This window comes from Cnephaeus nilssonii (genome assembly GCF_951640355.1).
Source record: "Cnephaeus nilssonii genome assembly, chromosome: 4".
Taxonomy (NCBI): Eukaryota; Metazoa; Chordata; class Mammalia; order Chiroptera; family Vespertilionidae; genus Cnephaeus; species Cnephaeus nilssonii.
This window is the reverse complement of record NC_137075.1, coordinates 92,046,391-92,069,578: the sequence shown is the minus strand read 5'-3', so window position 1 is coordinate 92,069,578 and position 23,188 is coordinate 92,046,391. Positions and strand designations below refer to the sequence as shown.

At 38.2% G+C, this 23,188-nt stretch overlaps 1 protein-coding gene across 1 annotated transcript; it reads left to right on the top strand.

Moving 5' to 3' along the window:
* The first annotated feature begins 208 nt into the window (after nt 1-208).
* Nucleotides 209-10,249, top strand: DIO2 (iodothyronine deiodinase 2). Its single transcript, XM_079767714.1, has 2 exons — nt 209-601; nt 8,937-10,249. Exons 1-2 carry the CDS (start codon nt 380-382, stop codon nt 9,510-9,512), a joined length of 798 nt encoding a protein of 265 aa, XP_079623840.1. The 5' UTR covers nt 209-379; the 3' UTR covers nt 9,513-10,249.
* Nucleotides 10,250-23,188: the final 12,939 nt, after the last annotated feature.

Genomic DNA, 23,188 nt, shown 5'->3' with positions numbered 1-23,188 from the left:
GAAATGAAAGTGGAACTGCCTGTCTTTAACCGACTCTGAGAGGGTAACTGGATTAGGGGCCGGTACGCCAGTATTTTTTTTTTTTTTTAACATCTTAAATCCTGAAAAAAAAAAAAAAATGCAAGCAGCTCCGAATTGAATGAATTGATGGGCACACTCCAACTGCTGGGCTGGAGAGACTGGACTTGGTCTTGCCATTTCTGCTTCTTTGAAAGAGGAGAGATCTTGGGCTTCCTTTTAATTTAGTTTTTCTCCTTCTCTCCCCCCTCCCTCCACCTTCCCCTTTACCTCCTCCACCCCTCTATTGCCACCCCCTTTTAAGTAAGAGGGTGAAGGGGAGCCACAGCGCACACGGGAACTGACTTGGAAGGCAAGGAAGATGGGCATCCTCAGCATAGACTTGCTGATCACATTGCAGATTCTGCCAGTTTTCTTCTCCAACTGCCTCTTCCTGGCGCTCTATGACTCGGTCATTCTCCTCAAGCACGTGGTGCTGCTCTTGAGCCGCTCCAAGTCCACTCGCGGGGAGTGGAGGCGCATGCTGACCTCAGAGGGGATGCGCTGCATCTGGAAGAGCTTTCTCCTGGATGCCTACAAACAGGTGAGCGGGCCAAGGGGCGGCTTGGGTCAACAGGGGCAGGGGCTGCATAGTGTGGGACTGGAGGCCGCTGGGAGCTTGGGGGTGAGATTGTGGAGCCTGTGGGAGAGCGGAGGGGTTATGCTCAAGTGAGCTCCTGCCTTGACTTTCTACACCTGTCACAGGAGTCAGATTTGACAGGTAGTAAGCTACGCTGACTGTGTGACCTAATGAGTCTTTGTAATAAGGGTCATTTAATGGCTTGCTGTGATTTCAGAGTAGAGGGTGTTGGCAGGAGAACTTTGGGAAAAGTAAGAAGATGCTGGGGGAGGGCACACTGTTGCATGTCACATACTCTTGTAATAAACTGGGGTTCCGATGTTTTGCTTGATGAAATGCTAAGTGAGCTATGTTGGGGAAGACAGTTCAATGAGTGAAAAGCAAGTGGTGGTGGTAGGGGGCTGGTGAGAACATGCTACCGAAACTCAGGGAGAGGACAAGGCTGCACGAAATGGTCACAGCAGGTGTGCTTTGGCATACTATCTGCTTCATTTCTGGGAGATGTAAGAGTTAACGTAAGCGAGCCCGTGTTCAGCATCATCCTCTGTATTGATTCCAACCTGAAACCTTTTGAATGGGTTATCAGACCCTGTGTCCCGAGATACTCGGTAACAGTTTGCAAAAGGAAGATCTTAGCACTGGCTGTCAGAACTCCAGACTTTGTAAGAGAAACCACATTTGCTTTGTTTCTCAGAAGTGAAATAAGTTGTCTTAGAAAGAGCAGATGGGTCTACGGTTCATTCAGTTTCAAAGCTGTTCTAACGCATGCCTTGATCGCTGGAGCAGTAACCTCACTTACCTGAGGAAGTCAGGTCCCAGGGGCTGCTCTCTCAAAGCCAGAGTTGGGATCTTTGTTTCTAAGTGAAGAATGCTGGCATTTTAGCCTTTTTTTTTTTTATGCTTGGAGGATCCTCAACTCACCTTAGGAACAAAGTAGGACATTTTCTCATGAGTCAATTTGCCCTTTCCCCTCTGTGCCCATATAACTCCTGAAGGTCCCTGAGCAAGAAGAATAGACTCACTTGGCAAAAGTTGATATCAAAGCAGACAGTCTTGGTTTTCCCTCATAATATTGGGGGACCTTGTCCAAGTTGCCAGGGAAGGGGAGTTTGCGAGGAGTATGCAAGCCAATGAAGTAGTGCACCTTAAGCAGGCAGCACCCCAGAACCAGAATAAAAGAGGGGGAAGGGAATGAGACCTCTATAGTAAGCACTAGAAAACTAAACCTATGCCCCCGGAAAGGAAAAGAAGTAACTTCTAGTCATAAAGAATCCAGAGTAGGGTTGTTTCACTGAAAATCAAACAAGTGTTCAGGAAGAAAGTATCCACTGTGCATTAGGAAAGTTTTACTATAACACATGCCTTTGTTATTGAGAGAAACCTGCAGAAGGTTTGCATTTTTTCTAAAGATGGTAGAATAGTTAGAACTCTTGTCAATAAGGAAAATTTCTTTTATAATAATAGGAAATGATGCTCAAAGTTCTAACAGGAAAACACATGTATATTGTGTATGTGGGGCCAATGGGAGATATGGTAAGAAGCTATTGAGGGGATCATTTCATTTCCACAAGTGTATACATTGAATGTGAGATGTTTATGTTTTTGTATTTGTAGATCTTAGGAGATAACATGGCAATGTCAGTGGTTTAATCTCAGCATATTAGACTCTTACTTTTTTTGAAAGAGAATTGACTTTTGCCTAGAAAAGAAAAGTCACTGCCTGGGAGAATTTTACTAATATGAGTGTATACTTATGTAAACATCTCTCACATAAAATACAGGGACTGTGAGGTTGCCCACAAATATTAAGTGAGGTTGTTTTTCCTATTAAGCAACTTACTGAAATTAAGAGGGAAAAACAAACAAATACCTCTGTAATAGACTTTATTTTTTCATTAATGTATAGTGTTCCATTGTGTTGCAATATTTTGTTATTCCTATTCCAGGAAATTGAGAAGGATGAGTGATTTGTTTTCTTCTTTGCATATGGTTTGCACATTCCACCCGTGTATTGTTTCTGCCTACTGATTTGATTAGTGACCAAGTTCATGACTGATGTTATTAAGTTTGCTTTTAATGATTTATATAATCGCTAACACCATGAGAAGAAACAACCTAAGAACCCGCATGTCCAGAGACAAGACTGGACTGGGTGTGTAATGAATGGAAACATGGCAAACACAACTTGCACTGAACTTAGGTCTCCTTCTGCCACCCAGTAAGGCAAGGGTGGTGGTGCTGGTGGTGGCATTTGAGGTTCACTCAGAATCTCTTTCCTGAATACTGTTGTCTTCTGTGCCACCATCTCTGGGTGTAGCCATTTCTAGGGACACACTGGAGGAGGTACTGTTTGAGATAGCATCACAGTATTTCACAATCCCGACTTGCACTATTTTGAGGTTGCCACCCCAGAAGCAGAGTTTTCCAGGATGAGTGTGTGCATATGAGATACGATGAAACATGTCATTTCTAATTCTCCTTGTTGTTGAATGTCAGACACTTGGGAATATTTTAAGAGAAAGTGAAGTGAAAGTGTTATCCTTGGGCTTGGCTGTTACACGAGGCAACAAAGAAGTTAAAACAGAACAAAATAAAACAAATGAACAACAACAACAACAAAAAACCCTTCTTCATGAACATGTTAAATGGGATTTGAAATGAACTTTGCAGGGAACCTTGCAAAGATAATCTGGGTTTGGTTAGAGGGTGTTCCAGGCACTGCTTTTATGAAACAGCAAGTCTACAAAAACTTATGAGAGATTGAGGTGAATAACAGATATTTGTCATTTAAGTTTCCTTTGTCAGTGTCATTGCTTTTAACACTGCATCCTTCTGCTGATGCTCAAAGACTAAAAATGCAACCAGTGAGCAAACTGCCCTGTCTGGGAGCCTAGCCCCTACCTAAATGAAGTATAAAAGTAAACAAACAGTATAGACGCCGAGAAGCAGTTTAGCTTCTCACGATTAATATGGCAGTGGTACAGAAAACATATTCATTTGAACATATAATTTTGGTTTTGAAAAGGTCTCTTTAACATTCTCCTCCTCCTCCTCTTCATTCACCTCAAGCCTTTTGACACTAATTTCTACCATGGAAAATGGCTCTTTTAAGAGAGAAACATTCTCCAAAGAACACAAAGAAGGCCACAGCCAGACTTTGTTCATCACTTGGATAAAGCAGTGGGAACTGATAAAGCTCAGATCTATGTTTCAAGGTAGGAATCCAAAAGAGAATGGCCAAAAGGGAACTGAATTCAGAGGAAAGAGTAGGTAGTTTATTCTCCAACTCTGATTTATTTGGCCAATTTGAATGTAAATGGTTAAACCGCTGCTTAATAATTTGGCTATGTTTGTGAGGACATTGAAGCAGCCTGGTCATTATGTCAAAGAATTGGAAATTTCCTGGTAGTGAATGAAGCCATTCCTGGGCTTTGAACAGCAAGAAGGATGTGAAAAAACTATTCAGCTACCCCCCTTCTATTTTTATCATTTGCTTTACTTTCTATCATGAGATTATGTGGTATTTTGTCCAGTGGAAAAGAAAAAGAAAAAAAGGTTAGTAGTATATGCTCTGTTTCCAGCCTCTACTTGACGAATGGTCCTTTCTTTGTTCCTTTCACCCTGCATTTCACAGTCCACATGTTCAAGCAGCATCACCCTTCCCCCGTGCACTGAACACTGTGAGTGAAAGGAACCCCGTCATCAAGGGAATCAGATTTATAAACATGCCATGTAGTTGCATTCTTGCTCATATTTATAAACATGGCTCTCGCAACATTTGAGCTTGGCCCAGAGATGTTCCCTGTCGTAAAAATGCAAACCCTTAATGTACCTCCCGTGTCGGTGGTGTCGTGTTGACATTGATTATAAAGACGTAAGAAAGGACCATTGTAATGGTGTAGATGAGAGAGATAAAAGTCAGTGATGACGATATTGCATTTTACGTACGTACGTCCTTTCTGATTGTTGCACAATAAAGGGACCCTTTGGGAACCTCGGAACTTCAAGACCAATTAGTGGAAATGATGCTTCTTGTGTTTGGGCTTCTTGTACTGGGCAGGGTTCTCTTTAGAGCGGCTAATGCTGGCAGAGAAAGAGGTACCGACCTAATTACTCTTCCGCAAGAGTAAAAAATGCCTTTTGAATGCCTCTTTGGCAAATATGTCTCATTAAGGACAAAAACCAAATACAAACCCTCTAAGAAAGAGAAATTAAGATGATAGGTAACTTGTGGCCAGGACACTTTCTGTGCCACTGTGGGAAATTAAAACAAAGTTTGGGAATATCAGGGGGTAACTTGTTTTTGTTTAGCTTCTTTCCTGCAGCCTAAATGTTATTATTATGGAACCAGCTTTATTTTCTTCATCATTTTGGCTCTTTGTCAAGGAATGCTTTGCTCCCAGGGAAAGCAAAGAATCTTTCACCATTGAAGACAGTGGTGATTCTCCCATTCCATCTCAGCAGGGTGCATAGCCAAGCAAACCAAGAAATTCTCCATTTGAAACTTTGGTCATAATAGGAATTTAATTTTCATGGTGACCAAATGGGAAAATTGAGAAATGAACAACAATGTCCTTACAAAAGATTTTCTTTGCAGTTAAATGCAAACTTTAATATTTTAAATTTCTAATTTTTTATTATTATTGTTAAATTATCCTCCATCAGTAGGTTTTTAGGTAATATGGACAAATTTTATGATTAATATATGATAGGTATAAAAGCAGACTACTGGTCTACTCACATTTGGACTTACAAATCATGGGTGTGTGTTTTCCCCTACTAGTATTAATAACATTGATCTTACCTATGCATTCCTCTTATCTGGTCATTCTCATGAGCAGGATATCTGCTTATGGCATGCTAATCTGCAGTAAGGTCCTATAGATGCTCAACAAAATAAAGAGGATTAACTTTCATTTTATAAAGTAACCAGCCGAGATAATCCAGAACAGATCAGCAGCATTAGGTGTTGATGGTGGTAGTACTCTACAATAGGTTTACATTTCTAAATTATCTATCTCAGTGAGCTCATTCATCACCCAACGATGGTTATGTTGATTGCAGGTGAAGGTTATATTAAGTGTAAAATTCTTCACTGACCCCTACATAGGAATAGAACAACTATCATTCATTCTATAATTCAATAATTAAGCCGGTCTTAACAAAATGCCAAATCCTCACACACAAAGAACATTATGTATTTGATAACATATATATATATATATATATATATATATATATATATATATATATATATATATTGATTTCAGAGAGAAAAGGAGAGGGAGAGAGAGATAGAAACACCAATGATGAGAAAGAATCATTGATCAGCTGCCTCCTGCACACCCCCTACTGGGGATCATATGCCCTTGACTGGAATTGAACTCGGTACCCTTCAGTCCGCAGGCCAAACTGTTTAGGGCTGATAACTTGCTTAATTTTTAATTTTAGAGTGAAGGTGTTATACTTGCTCTACATTTTCTAAGGTAAACTAGTATGTCTGTATTTTGGAAAGAATTATGTGTCTAACTTATTCTTTGTCACTAAAAAGAAAAAGTGCTTTAACTTTCCAAGAAAATTAACTACAGGTAATAAGAGAGTCACCTGTGGCTGAAGCATCAGATTAGATTATTCAGTTGAATAGTCAGGAATAATGCAAGGATCAACAGTGCTGCTTGAGTGAGAGCTATGGGCATCGAGGCCCACCTAACAAGATCACACACTTGTTGGTTAGTCTTAAAAATGACTCCAAAAGGCAGATGGATGTTTTCACCGACCAAAAACCTACAAGTCTATAGTCCAGACATGATTTTTTTCCTGTGTATGGATTGCTCAGTTAATGTAAAGTACAAAAGCTAATGATTCAGACTGATTGAATGCATTCAGATCTTGGTGGTATAAGTATATTGAGGAACACAGCCCAACCAAATTATTAAAAGCAGCCATGCTAGAATTGTTACTGCTATCTTAAGTGGAACAGACCTAGTAAGGCAATGATAATGCTACCTACCACCTAAATCTACAAAGAATTACAAAAAGAACACATAGATTATAGGTTTGTAATATCTTTGAAATGTATATCTTTACATTTTAAGTATATTTTAATACCTCAGAGACAAGTGTGGCTTATATAAGCCAGTCTTAGAAAGACAAGTGGATTTCACTCACATATGGAATCTAATGAACAAGAATCTAACAAACAACATAGAAACAGACTCATAGATAGAAAACACTGACAGCTGTCAGCAGGGAGGGAGGTTTGGGGCCCGGTGAAAAAGGTGAAGGGATTAAGTAAAAAAAAAAAAAAAAAAAAAAAAAACCTCATAGACACAGACAATAATATGGTGGTTACCACTGGGAAAGGGGGGTTGAGGGGAGATAGAAGAGGGTAAAGAGGGGATAGATGATGATAGGAGTAGATGACTTGGGATATTGGACACAATACAATATATAGATGATGTATTATACAATTGTACACCTGAAACCTATGTAATTTTATTAACCAATTTTGACCCAATAAATTCAATAGAAGAGTAAAAAATAAATAAATGAAATAATCCATCTAAGGGGATTATTTTTCTTTATCTAGTGTAACTTGTAGATTAACCAAAAAGATTAATATAGCTAAAATAACATTTTCCCTGATAGTGATTGAAAAACAAATATACCTGTTGAAATCACACCAACAGCTTGCTTTCCCAAGAAATCAGAGTATTATTTTAAGATTTATTTTAGAAAAATACCAGTAAAAAAATCCCTGTTAAGATTTTTTCAGAAGGGAGAGACAGGACTTCTTTAATTCTTTCCCTACAGTTAAAATGAGTTATGCATTAACATTAGATAGAAGCTTCTGAACAAAAGCCCTTGAGTGTTTTATATCTGTCTGGATTGTTGAATCTTTAACAATTCACTTCTAAGTGACTTCAATTAACAGCAGTTTTATATGTGGCTGTATTTATATGAGGAGAATAAGTCAATCCAGTTGGAAGTGTTTTGTAATATTAAGGATAGTGTATAAAAATCAATTGTACTTTCATAAGTTGTCCCTGATGTTATTGGCTTTGATTAAACCATTCTAAGGGAAGATCCAATTGTGTTCATTCAAACTGAAGTAATTGGCTCTTTTATGTTGCCTGTTTTTTATTATCAATTTACAGACCCAAAGGCCAGCAAACTTTCTTTCGGTCTGTGTTTAACTATTTATACCACATGCAAAGAGGGCACCTGGAACAATTTTCTTCTAGATCTCTTCTGCCTGTGTATTTTATAATTCAGAGGAGCTTGTTAATAAAATGGATGATAGAAGAGTAAATGGTTTGTGTCTTCCTAGATAAAAAGAGGGAAATAGACAAACACACACATACACAAACACACACACACAAATGAAAAATTACAAGAATTCTAGAATGGTTTAATGTTTTTGTTTGTTTAATGAAAATAATAAGGTTCTAGTCATAAGAGCCCAAAGTAGGCAGTAGCTATAGGAGGATGTCATGCTGATGAGAACTCAAATTACTTCTAAGGGAAAAAAATAATTTAAACATAGAATTGTCCGGGAAAGGTAGCATTCTGTTACATATTTCAATGGCATCTAATAATGGCAGCCTACATCCACACAGTGAGTTATCGTGTATGAAGAGCTATTTTCCTTGTTATCCTTCTATAACCATATGAGGAAGAGAGGCATAATTATTACCATTTTACAGGTGGGAATGTTGAAGTGCTGAAGAGGCTAAGTGGGACTAGCCTCTTTTTATAAATGGTGGACCCCACATTTTATAGCTCTGGCTAGGAATAGAGCCCATTGGTATCATTGTCCATTGAATGAGAATAAATGGCTTAGCATCATGCAATAAAGTAAAGGTCTTTTCTTCGTACTTTAGAACTTAGAAGGGGGAATTCAGAAAGAGGTACTATGTTCCATGACTCTGACAATTTGTCTTAGAGTAGACCATTTAACTTTTTAAATGAAGTCAATTAATCATTTGTTATATAATGTGTGCTAAGCATTGACAGCAAAGTAAGAACAGTGAAGAATACCAGCCTCAACTTAATTATGAAGAGCATTAACTGCAGTGCCTTCCGTGATAAAAATAATTACCTTCAGTGATTACACAGAATGAAAAAGACTTTTATTCTCTGTAGGGCCATTCTTTACATTACCTGCCACGATGCCTCTTTACTCAAATCAATATATGTTCACCACATTTTATTAGAGCCACTTGTTTTCATATAGAGTGGATTGAAGTGACAATGTGTTTAATGTGGTATGCTCTTCCTCTTTCTTTTATTCAACCAGGTGAAATTGGGTGAAGATGCCCCCAATTCCAGTGTGGTGCATGTCTCCAATAATGAAGGAGGCAACGACAAGGAAAATGGTGCCCAGGAGAAGATAACTGATGGAGCAGAGTGCCACCTTCTTGACTTTGCCAGCCCTGAGCGCCCACTGGTGGTCAACTTTGGCTCAGCCACTTGACCTCCTTTTACTAACCAGCTGCCAGCCTTCAGCAAACTGATAGAGGAGTTCTCATCAGTGGCTGACTTCCTGTTGGTCTACATTGATGAGGCTCATCCTTCAGATGGTTGGGCGGTGCCTGGGGATTCTTCTTTGTCTTTTGAGGTGAAGAAGCACAGGAACCAGGAAGACCGATGTGCAGCTGCCCACCGGCTTCTGGAGCGTTTCTCCTTGCCGCCCCAGTGCCGAGTTGTGGCTGACTGCATGGACAATAATGCCAATGTAGCCTATGGGGTAGCCTTTGAACGTGTGTGTATTGTGCAGAGACAGAAAATTGCTTATCTGGGAGGAAAGGGTCCCTTCTTCTACAACCTCCAAGAAGTCCGGCATTGGCTGGAGAAGAATTTCAACAAGAGATGAAATCTAGATTAACTGGTTAAAGGTATGATTGTAATGGAGCTTTTTTTTTAAAAAAAAAAAAATATATATATATGGAAAGGAAACTAAGAACTGAATCCACTAGTTCAGCTGAATCTCATTGCCTCCACTGAATCTCATTGCCACACTGAAAGACAGGAATTTATATGTCAAAAGAACATAAACCTCTAACATCTCAATGCTTTTTTCGACACTCAAAAGAGCATTTGGCTAAATAGTAGCCCCATTACTTCTCTTTCTGAAAAAAAAAAAAAAAAACTTCAAATTTTTTCGGACTGTAAGGATCCCAAGATGGAGAGGAAGAAGCCCTGTTTGCGACAGCTTATGCATGCTTTGGGACCTGAAGAAAAGACTCACCTGAATAACTACCATGTTAGGGAAGAAGCTACTGTTCTTGTTAGCATAAGGGGTATTGCCTAGGCTTTATTCAGCATGGATAGAGCTCAACTAGAAAATTATTAAATATTTATTTATAATGGTGCCTTGAACCAAGGCCAGGTGGTTAGGACCTTGGTGTTGAAATGTTAGTTTCTGATGTTCTAGTTTCTAGCCATGTAATGCTCTATACCAGTCTAAACATCCTAGAAATACCAAGAATGTTTCCTACCTGGAGATTTAGAATGATCATCTAAAACCTGAGAGTTACTTTCAAGGCAGGTGAGGAAAACCAAGTTGACTATCTAGGAAAAGGAGACAGAAGGATTAGGAAGCATCATAGAGTTTCACCTTGAGACTAATTTTTTATCCACAGAAACATGAAAACATACACAAGATCAGAAAAAGAAGTAGCTCAATTAAAAATAACATAGAGAATATACACTACACAGGGAATCAATGTATTTATCATAGTATACTCCTAGATTGAGGGAGAAAGGGGAATTGAAAGGGAAAACACACTCTAATATTTGTATTTCTGAGGTGTTTTTTTTTTTAAATAATTACTTTTTGAAACATATTTGTGGTGCGTATATTTTCAGTGGATGAATTACACCCCATACCACTGAGAGGTAAAACCAATGGGTCCAGTAGTGCTGATCTGTCCCTCTCCATTTCTACAATTGTGATGTGGCCGTACTTGTTCATTTTTTTTTAATCTTTATTGTAGAAAGTGTTGCATATGTCCCCTTTTTCCCCCATTGACCCCTTCTAGCCAGGCCCCACCCCAACCCCCCCGCCCGGCCCTATTCATTCTTGATCTTTATAGAAGTGTTTAATCAATGCTGAGCTCTTTGGCTCAAAATATGTATACACATTCACTCTCAGATGCTGTGGGAGGTAGATGTCCTACCCATTCAACTACAGCACTGTTTTTCTTTCAAAGTAGGTGAACTATAATGAATGACCAGTACAAACAAACATAGTTTCTTCAGTTGCAAAATAGAGGAAGAGAAAATTAGTTTGAGATAATTCCCATCAGTAATTTTGGAAGCTTTGATATAAGACAATCCTCAGTAGTATGGAATTTGATAAAATGGAATTCCCATTGACATTTGAATTTGGAATTGGGTCTTCCTTTGTTTCTATTAGCTAAGGTCTAGTAATCTAAGGCCTTTATAGTACACTCATATAAAGATATATATATATATATATATATATATATATATATATATATATACCATAAATCTCTTTAAAATGAAAACATGATAGTTTTACCTATAAGTAAAATAAGTAATAAACCTACAAATTTTCTATCATAAATGTAAGGACACTATCAAACACAGTATATGTTTTTCTTTATATGTAAAATCAAAGGTTCTTATGACCATTCCATTAATAATTGAATCATAAAATAACACTAATATAAAAAGATATCTAAAGTTAAAAATAACTTTCTGAACTAGTTTCCTGAAATGAAAAAAAAATGTGTGAACTGTGTTTGCAAAAACCAGAAGTCTATTTTTATTTTTAGATTGGAGTAATATAGTAATCATATCACTGGTCAGTTTATTGTTTTGATATTAAAAGGCCATTTTAACTGACTCTTTATACAACAACATTTAAGCTTCTCAGTATTTTAAATTCTACAAAGCACCACCCACAAAGAAACAAAGCAGATTTTGACAATGTGACACTATGTAACAAATTTCTGAAAAATCACATTGAAAATGGATTATTTCAGAGTTAAATAGTTAAACTCTGTAACTCAAGGCTTATCAGTGGGCCCATTGATTTTTATCTTCAAAATGCTGTTGAGATTTCTGTGGTACATAAAAGATCAGTTGGTTACAGCACACCCACCCTGTTGTCCTTAAATTTCCCCCTTTGTTCTACATGTACAATAATGGAACAGGATGTTAGAGAAGCTGGTGGGGGGATGAGATTCAGTGAAGGCAGTTAGTGCTAGTTGTCTGGGGAACGGATGATTAAAAAAAAATCACCCAGTTGTGATACATTTTTAAAGAAAGAGAAAGTTGTGTACGTGCAATTCCTCTGGCTGAGGATCATCCAATGGAGAAATGAAGCAGTGGAAATAGACATACAAAGGCATAGGCTGAATATCAGGGAAAAAGATATGTTCGATAGAACATAGAAGAGTCACTGGAAGAAAGACTGTTGGGGGCCAATGGAGAAAATGAATTGACAAAGCTCAGGAATCCTACAATATATAGAATGGCTTGGTGTTATCAGAATTATGATAAGTCTTTATGTAACCTATTTATCTCAACATAAACTTTTATGATTTCCTGTGATGTATCTTTTATGAACTTAACGAGAACTTATAGTTTGAGGTAGAGGGGAATCGGTGCTTAGCTGATATGCTCAGAGAAATTATTAGATTGTCAGTACTCACCCCACCAATCCTATCATGTATAAAGTATGTTCCTTTGAAAAACTGTAGTTCTTATTTTCACAAGGCAAAACTTTTATATATTTAAAATTTTATATGTAAAACTTGGAGTTGTTCTTCTTAGCAACTAAGCATCTTTTCCCCTGTGTTTACATGGAGCTATCAGTTTAGCCTCTTAAACTGAATTAGCTTGTCTGTTATTGAAATAGTTTCTGAGCAATTTTAGATATTGTCATGGCTTCTGGATTCTCTCAGAAAGGTAGTGTTTGAAAGACTTATGTCTTGGAACTATTCAAAACTTACTTTATTTTTTTATTTTATATTTGAAAATATTAGTGGAATCAACAATGACTTTCTTAATTGGGCACGAATAAAATGCCTGCACAGTAAAGTAGACATGTTTGATATAGACATTAAAATGTAACTGACCTCCTTAGAAACAGATTAGAACCTCTGTTCTTGCTTTGTGTAGCTAAAGTGACTGTCATTTAAATTATCTGACTTTTTATATTTATGTTTTGTATCTCTGGTCCTATGTCTTCACCTTGTTTATAGAATGTACCCCTGATTTTTTGGTAATATCAACTTCTAAATGGCATATTGGTTTAGTTAAATTCTGCCACTAACCAGGAAATGCCTATTTTATGTCCAAGGAGAAAAGAAAAGACTGCTGCCTTTCATTTTGCCTGAGTGTATTTCACTAGTTGGGCTCTTGAATAAAAATTAGGAGATATGGTGAGGTCATGCGTGAGGACTGGCTACATAAAATACCAGAGAGGCAGGTGAAAGACAATATCTAGGCCTTTGGGGAAATTTCCAGATGGATGCAAGGTAGCCTCAGCATGTCCTATGGGCTATGTCCATAATAAGAGGAATGCACTGATGTACAGGACTTCCCATTCTGTAAATCCTAAGAGGATCAAGCTGGGCATTTATTCCACCTGACCTCTGACTGATGGTTTGAAAAATAAGCTCAATTAGAATCACACGGCCATTGCAAAGAGAAAAATGTGAACATCGATGTCTGTCCTATTGAAGAGTTAATGAAAACAATTTACCAGCATTTAGAGCTTTTCAGAACATTCCCAATGTCCAATGTCAGGTCTCTCAGCAGTTGAGAATAGCAATGAGCCTTTTAATTCTAGGAGCTTTAAAAACAAACAAACAAAAATGATATTGCCAAAAATCAGAGCTAAAGTGTTTTTTGTTATATTTAAACATCCTCCTTACTTCCTCCTTTATTTTTAAAATAGAAGCTAAACCCAGTCTTGATATGCATTTCTAGAATGCATCACAAGTACCAACCTCTGCTTGGTGATCAGCACTCTCTTGATAGTATCCTGAGGTCCTCTAGGAAAGAAGGGGGCAGGGCTTGGGAGAATCAGGAAGTTGTTAGGTGGGAAGACCTTGGTCTACGTATTTGGGAAAATTCTAAAAGAAACTTCACAACTTTGGAGGAGGCCTGAGTGACTTTAGGATGGGCCAAAGCACCATTTCCTAATGCCTTACATTCTGGATAGCATCAGAAGCAAGGCCTCAGTCTTAAGAGACCCAGTTCTATTCCACAGTGAGTCTAAACCAATAGAAAGCAAACATGTACAGATATCCAAATGATACTGTTCATGCAAGTCAGGGCTTGCTGTTTGTATTGGGCAGCAGCACCAGAGCTCCAGGGAGTTTATTTAATATTTATTGAGGAGACTTTGAAGACCCAAGCAATGTTTAATGAAGTCATAATTTTGGCTCAAAACTCCTCCTACACCCCCAAACACAAACAAGTAAACACATAAATGAAAGAAGCCCACAGAAAGGGTTGGGAAATAAATAAAATTCTCTCTAGACTTCTCCAGACCATGTCACTGGTGGGTGTGGTTTTCATGTGTGTTAGAATTGGAGGATGTGAAAACATGAGTATCTAGTACTATACAACCAAAGCCATGAAAAGATATTGGGTAGGGAATGTTGGCCAGTTTTCTTTAGTTTTGCATCACATTATTACCAGACTCCATCACTGGCCCAAGTAATCGGGCCCCCGAAGAGGGAGATTGAGATGTGTGGAGGCTACCAGTGTGTGAATGATAACTACTGACCAAAGAGTCATCGACTCAGTTAGTGGTTGGATGTAGTCACATTTGTTTGCTTCTGCCCATCTTTGTCTTCCTAGCAAGGAGAATATTCGGGGCATGATACTATGAGTACTGGGTAAATGTGGTGAGAATGCATGTGTGTATCTCTGCTTCTTGGTTGCAGAAACAGAAATGCTTTGGAGACTATCAGTAGAAAGAGTGTTATTATATTGGTGCTGAGTGGTATGTGTGCTTTTACAATTTGTCCTTGTATTTTAATAAACTTTGAATAAAAGAATAAAGTTACTCTTTGGTTCTATTTGTTTATTTTTGAATTACTCTCTAAACCTTGCCCTTGGCTGGGACACATTCATGGTTGACAAGGGAAAGAGAATCCATCATTCTAATATTTATTCCTTGGTATTTGTGGGCAAAGTGGCCAGCAAGGCCAGGTTATTTTAATCTCATGCTGTGTGCCAGAGTCTTCAAGGAAATCAAGACAAGTTAAAAGAAAATCTTCAGATACTTTCCATATTCATGAACAAGTTGCACATAGAATTCATGGAAAGGGGCCTGTAAAAGAGACTGTGGAGCAAACTTCTACTTGGTTATATTTACACCCTAGGCTTTCTAAGTGCAATAAATAAACTTTTCAGGAAGGTAGTTAAAGCAATACACACACACACACACACACACACACACACACAGAGACTAAGTATGTATGTATGTGTGTGTATAAGTATATGTACATATATATACACACATATATACATATACAAATATATATATATACTTTGTTATACAATTGTCAGTACATTAATGGGGAAAGAAAAAAAATCAACATCTGAACACATTTATATTAAGCATTTTCCACTGTGAGAAGGTATAAAGCATTTGAATAATGGTTTACAGAGGTAATGGCCTGTTAATGACAAGGATATATTTGCAACCTGGTTAAATATGTGCATTTTGTTCCTGAAAACAGGTGACTTAACCAAAGTATTAGTATCTCTTGAGATTCTTGCTCATGATTTCCTACACATAATAATTTTATTAATACTGGTAGGGTCTTACATAATATTCCTGAATTTTAATAGAAACAAATAATTATTACTTTGACAACTACTGATTTTCTATTCTTTGCAGTGTGCTAGGTGCAATGGGATGACCAAAAACAGTAAAACTAAACCCAGAAAGGTATGACTTCCTCAAGGAATCTATAATCGATTTGTCAAGACTGCAACCGACAAACTCAAATTAGTCTACAACTTAACAAAACAAAACAAAGAACCCAAATTTATTGACGGATATAACCAAACCCTGGGAATGTTTGGGAGGAAACTTGCCTCAGGGACAACTGGATCCAGAGACTTAGAAACTCCCAGTGCTTGCTAGGTCTTTTGTCTTGTCTCTTTTTGGGGAAGTCAGCTTTTTTTGTTCAGACTGGTTTTTATTTATGTTGGGTGACCTGGCTGGGCCAAGCTCCTCACTTGCATTCTAACTATAAGATGGCTCAGATAGGGTTTGACCCTAGCTGCAGGACTAACTTGTGTTGCCTTGAGAGGAGGATCTGTTACCAGAAGAAGGAGAACAAGAAGTGCTGGGAATATACAAAGGTATCAGAAGTTAACTCAGTGGCCATTATTATTTTTGTTTTATTGAAGTAACATTGATTAATAACATTATATAAATTCTAGGTGTACAACATTATAATTCAATATCTGTGTACTCTACTGCATGCTCACCACCAAAAGTTGTTTCTTTTTGTTAACATATATTTGACCTGTTTTGTCCATTCATCCTCCCCAAACCCTTCCTCTCTGCTAACCAGCATTCTGTTGTCTGTATCTATGTGGTTGGTTTTATTAGTTCATTTGCTACTTTTTTGTTTTATATTCTACATATAAGTGAAATCATGTTTTTTTTTCCTTTTTCCATCTGACTTATTTCACTTAGCACTATACCTTTGAGAGCCTTCCACATAGTACAGTAGTTAGATATTTATAAAACTTCCAAACTGATCCTTCGATAAGTCTAGTACCCATACCTAGTTATTACAACATTGTTGACTGTATTCCCTAATTATTTAATCTTTTTTATTGCTGTGTCGTCTCTCTCTCTCTCTCTATCTCCCAGTTTCTTTTATGTTGATGAACACTTTGGTTTTTTTGCATATCTTGGCTATTGTTAATCATGTTTCAATGAATATATATATATATATATATATATATATATATATATATATATATAAAACTAGAGGCCCGGTGCCTGCACCCTCTCCAATCTGGGATCCCTCGAAGGATGTCCTACTGCCAATTTACAGGGATCAGGCCTAAACTGGCAGTTGGACATCCCTCTCGCAATCGGGGACTGCTGGATCCTAACCGCTCACCTACCTGCCTGCCTGCCTGATTGCCCCTAACCACTCTGCCTGCTGGCCTGCTTGCCCCCAAATGCCCCCCCACCAGCCTGATCACCCCCAACTACCCCCCATGCCAGTGTGCTCACCCCCAACTGCCTCCCCTGCCGGCCTGCCCACTCCCAACTGCCCCCCTGCTGGCCTTCTCACTCCAAACTGCCCTCCCTGCTGTCCTGATCACCTCCAATTGACCCCCACTATGGCCTTCTCGCCCCCAACTGGCCCCCCTGCTGGTATGCTTACCCCCAATGCCTTGCCCCCCACTAGCCTGATCACCCATAGCTGCCGTCCCATCTTGGCCTGATCACCCACAACTGCCCTTCCCTCTTGGCCTCTAACCACCTCTACCTTGGCCCCACCACCATGGCTTTGTCCAGAAGAATGTCTGGAAGGTCTCCTGGAAGGTCTCCTAGTCAAATTAGCATATTACCCTTTTATTAGTACAGATAGAGGCCTGGTGGGGGCCAGCTGGTTTGCCCTGAAGGGTGTCCCAGATCAGGGTGGGGGTTCCCTTGGGGCGTGGGGTGGCCTGGGAGAGGGGCCTGTGGTGGTTTTCAGGCCAGCCATGCCCCCATGGGGTGAGGGTCCCCACTGGGGGTGTGTGGCCAGCCTGGGTGAGGGGCTGATGGCTGTTTGCGGGCTGGCCATGTCCCCTGGTGATCCAGACTCTCAGCCCCTCCTTTTTTTCTTTTCTTTCTTTTTTTTCAGTGCCTGCTTGAGCGGAGGCCAGGGCTGGCTGGAAGCAGGTATCTGGAATTTATTTATCTTCTATAATTGAAACTTTGTAGCCTTGAGCGGAGGCCAGGGCTGGCCAGGGCAGGTGGGAAGCTTGGCTTCCTCCATTGCTGGGGGCAACCCAAGCCTCTTACTTGCTCCAGCTCCGTGCTGCCGCCATCTTTGTTGGGCTAATTTGCATACTTGCTCCTGATTGGCTGGTGGTGTAGCAGAGTGATGGTCAATTTGCATGTTTCTCTTTTATTAGTGTAGATTAGTGTTCTCATATTTTTTAATAAATACCCAGAAGAGGAATTGCTATATCATTTGGTAATTTTATATTTAATTTTTTAATGAAACTTCTGTTTTTCATAGTAGCTGTACCAATTTATAATTCCACAACAGTGTACAAGAGTTTCTCTTTATCCACTTCCTGTCCAACACTTCCTGTTACTGTTATTTATTGTCTTTTTTATCATAGCCATTCTAACAGATGTGAGGTGATATGTCATTATGGTTTTGACTTGCATTTTCCTAATAATTAGTGGTGTTTTACATATTTTCATATTCCTATTGGCCATCTGTATGTCTTCTTTGGAAAAATGCCTATTCAGATCCTTGAGTCACTGGTATTTTTAACTTCCCTAATAATAAAGGTTAAGTAAAGATACAAGAACACCTCATTAAGTGATATGACAGCAAATAAGAACAAGTTCAGAGAAAGAAGGGACTCTATAGATAGAGCTGTCAGAAGAGACTTTGTAGAGTTAAAAAAACTTGAGTTAGGAGGAGGGGCACAATTTAAATAGGGAAGAGGATGGCCTATTTTCCACTTAGTAAGTCAATATTAAGTGCCCATGAGTTGTGATTCAAGAGACCAAATTAGTAAAAATGATAAGACACTAAATATGTTCATCATCCTTAGAAAGGAGAATTCAATTCAGTAAAAGTTGAGAGAACTGAGGATAGAAGCTGTGTTTTATATTTCTTTGTATTTTTCACTCTCTGGGGTGAGCAGAGATTTAAAGTTCAATCACCAATGAGTGTTTTTACCACCTATCTATATGTATAAAAGCTTAAGCGATTGTTATGACTGGATGATTGGCTGGTAGCTATGACGTGCACTACCATTAGGGGGCAGATGCTCAATGCAGGAGCTGCCTTCTGGTTGTCAGTGCACTCCCACAGCCAACCTCCTGTGGCTGGACAACCTCCTGTGGTCCCTCCCCGCTGCTGGCTGGCCCTGTTGGCCCCAATCAGGACTGGGCAAGATGGCCCCAATCAGCCCCGATTGCCAGCCAGGCCGAGGAACCCCATCCATGCATGAATTTGTGCACCGGGCCTCTAGTTAAATCATAAAGAAAGCACTAGCCACCAAAACACTACATTCAGTGTGTATGTGGGTATATATACAAATGGTATAAGATATGGTTTTCCATACTATAAGTGTTTGCATTCTAGTTGGCAAGTGAAAAATCTAATCATAATAATATCAATGTACCAGATTTAATCTCCAAATATACTGAACCTTAAACCTTGAAGTTTTGCCATTTAACTCCATCTAGACTGAACTTTAGAAGAAACTGGAGAAGAAAAAAAAAAACATAGACAAGAGTATTTTAAAAATAAGGGAGTTGCCCAGCCTCAATGACTCAGTGGTTGAGCATCGAGCTATGAAACAGGAAGACATAGTTCAATTTGTGGTCAGGACACATACTCAGGTTGCAGGCTCAATCCCTAGGCAGTGAGGATGGGGGGCAGCATGTAGGAAACAGTCAATCAATGATTCTCTCTCATCATTAATGTTTCTATCTCTCTCTCCCTCTCCCTCCACCTCTCCCTTCCTCTCTGAAATCAATAAAAAAATATATATATAAATAAGGGAGTCTTCTAGAGAGTGTTTAGCCCTTCCAGATTCCAGGAAAATTTTTAATAAAATTCTTAAGTATAATACATTGTACTGGGCATTTTGCAAAAGCATTCAGAATGCTTTTCCAATTTTCACATAGGTTAAGATTCACTGTGGCTTAGTCATCTTAGTCAACTGCTATGTCCTAGATTTGTGCAATAGATAAAAGGAAGATATGCTAGCTCATGAGGCATAAAATAAATCCACAATATACACTAGTGCAAAAACTTGAAAACTTTTAATAGGAAAGATGCAAGGTCTGTTATTATGAAGTTAATGATATCTCCTAGGTGAACTTGCACATCTAGCCATTGGGAATTCAAGGGGTCTACCTTCAGGAACCAAGGCTGGTTAGAGCTCTGCTACAGTTGGGCTCAATTTTACCTTTTAGCTTAAATATCCAGGGGGGACAATTATGGGTCTTACAGCTGCCTAGGTCTTCTACAGTAGTGACAGAGATCTCAGGTACTTCTTGATAAATTGTTGTCATGTTAACTGGCCCAACCCGGGGAGCTTGGACCCAGAGAATGCTAGGGGTCCAGGAGCCTACTCCTTCCCATTTCTGCTTCAGAAAAGGGACTTTAACTTCTGTTTCCTCCCCTGCTTTTGTCATCACTTTCATATTTTCCATCTCTCTTCAGAAAAGTTAACAACTTTAACCTGAATACAGTGAGCATGGAAATGAGATAGGATGGAGTGGATTGTATAGTTAATAAACTCTATGTAATTCCAGCAAAAATCTCAATTTATGCATTTTAGATGACACATGTGAGGCAATTTAGGTAAATTATGAACATAGGTGCAGATGACAGCCCTAGGAATCCTCACAGGACACTCCTATAGGAGGTGGCATCTCTGCTTAGTGCTGCAGAAGGTTATTTATCTGCATCAGTCACTAAATTTTCATTGCTTTTTGTTTATGCTCATCTATGCTTCACAGTTTACCTTCGTTATTTTAACTGTTTTAGGTTTAGGGACTCTACTAATTCTAATAGGAGAACGAGTGCATAATGTTTGACATAGTAAAGTTTCTTTAAAGTAAAGAAAATCCTAAGGGAAATTCTAGGACTTTCCACTCTCTGATGGTGTTAGGAGAATCGAATCCCACATTTACAACTATCATCATTCTGTGGAGACAAACCTCATTTGCTTTTGTAATAGCTGCATTTTCCTCCACCAAACCCAACACTAATTTCTTTTTCAATTTCACTACTGACTCTATCCATTTAAGTGTGCTCCCTATTATACATCACGGATGCATAAGTATAGGCTAGTATATGTTGTAATGACAGAAATCCTTTAAATTAATTATTTACTACTATTCCTTATGGAAAAAATTTCTTTTGGCATATGTATTTTCAGTTTCTGCATGGTTGTTAAAAGCACCTCTCTTGGGTACATCAAGAAATGCCTAATCACATTTTGGAAAGTTCAAAGTTTCTTCCCTTGTTCTGGTGCTCAGGGCTTCCACACAGATTGGTGATTAATGTCAGGTTCATATTTCAGTTATACTTCTATATTTGTCATTTTATAGTACTGGTCAATATTTATATACACATCTATAAATGTATTACTAATAGTCATCTATGTAGTTCATCCCATGACATAAAATGGTTACCTTCTAAACCCTAGAGGAAAAAAAAAGAATCCCCTTCATATAATTAAAGAGAGAGATAGGTTGAATCCCAATAGAATTGACAGTCTCCATCCTAGTGACCAGGTAGAAGACAATAAGCATGTTCCTACTGGGTGTGCCATGAAAAAGGCATCAAGAAATTACTCAGGGTAAGGGCTATTTCTGTTTCCTAATGATTCAGGTACATCTAGTTACACCTGTAGCCCAGAAACACCAAACGTGTTTGTATGCTGGTTTTGTGTGGAGCTGGGAGGCCTCCAAGTAACATGCAAGTGGCAATAATCCCTTGAGTGCTGAGTTGCTTCACTGGCTTCTTAGTCACTCTTTGGAAACAGTCCTTTAAAGTCACCAGTGACCTTCTAATCTAGACAAGTCCAGAGGTAATTTTTTTTTCTGTCCTCACTCTGTATTTCACAGCATTTGGCACTTCTAGCTCTTACAGCTTCTTCTCCTTTAGTGTTCCCTCATCCTATTTAGTCTATTAGAAGTAAATGTTTCTATACGATTATTCCTATGTATTCAGTTTTATCTATTGTAGTCTTTATGAAATAGGAAGAGAGGAAATGTCATTGCAAATTGCACTAGTTATAGTGAGCATTAGGTTTGCTTGTAAGGCACAGAGACTGGAATGAATAATGACTTAAATAAGACAGAAGCTTATTTTTCTTCCTCATGTGAAAGGCCTGAGGTAGGGAATTTTCAGCAGGTATGGAAGACTGGTGCCATGCAGTCCTTAGAGATCTAGGCTCCTTCCAGCTTTCTGCTCCACCCTCATGGTATATACCCATATCCAAGGCAGAAGGGTAGAAAAAAAGACCCTCATCTTTTAAGGAGAGTCTTAGAAACTGTTTCATGGGCATTTCTACTTATATCCCATTGGCCAGGATTTTTGTCACAAGATGATCCTACCTGCAAAGAAGTTTAGAAAATGCACTCTTTATACTACAAGCCATGTGCCTTTCTGAAAATTCTATTACAAGGGAAAAACATATTTGTAAAGACATCTGCCTATATTTTTTCTTCTAGCAGTTTTAATATTTCTTTTTCATAAGTATGTGTTTTATCTATCTAGAGCTAATTTTGTTTATGACATTAGGTAAGAAATCTAAATTGGCTTTACCTTCCTATCAGATAATTAATTATTGCAGCATCTTTTATCCCTCATCTCCCAATAATCTATAATGTCAGTTCTGACAAGTTTCCATACATGCATGGGTCTGTCCTTATGCTCTCTATTCTGGATTTTCTATTTGTGTTTCTCTAAATCAGTACTATACTATATCTTTATTATTGAACCATAAGAGGTTAGCATTGCTTGGCTTTGGCCTATAAAAATGTTATTTTCATATGTTTTGAAACTAATGCTATAGTTTCATAATAAGCTTTATTATTACAAATTATTCCTCCTACTTTCATCACACATACTTTTCTTCCTAGGCAGCATCTTGGTTATTTTTTGACACTTTCATTTTTCATATAAATTTTAGAATCAGTTTGCCAAGTTCCTAGAAAGAATATATTTTAACACTGTAATTGGAATTTTGTTGAGCATAGATTATTTTATGGGATACTTGTCATCTACATGCTATTGCATCTTCCTATTCATGAACATGGTATATATTTCCATTTATTTAAAAATTCTTTAGTGATTTTCAATAAAGTTTTATAATTTTCTCAATAAATATCTCACACATTCTGACGTTATTTTTGTGCAACATTTTAGTTCTATCTTTTTCAAATTACTATCATTTTATACACAGACATTGTTCATTTCTATATACTTACATATTGACCAATTTATTTGCTTACCAGTCCTTCTTGAATACCAGGCCTACCTCATAAGATGAGTTTCTTTTTCCATAAAGTACATTCTTTAGTTTATCAGACTCTTGTTGCTAGGACATTGTTTACTTGTGTTTTTGATAATTTTATATTACATTCTTCCTTTTGGATGATATTAATTTATAGAGATTTTGAGGAATCTGGGTTAAAAGGATTGTTTCTCTCAACAGGACCAGTGTTTTCTTCTACCAGATGTCCTGGGCAAATAATAACCTGAAAGCCCTTAAAAACTAATTTTGCTTTCAGTTTACTAGAATGCAAACATAAGTGTTCAAGTCCCTAAC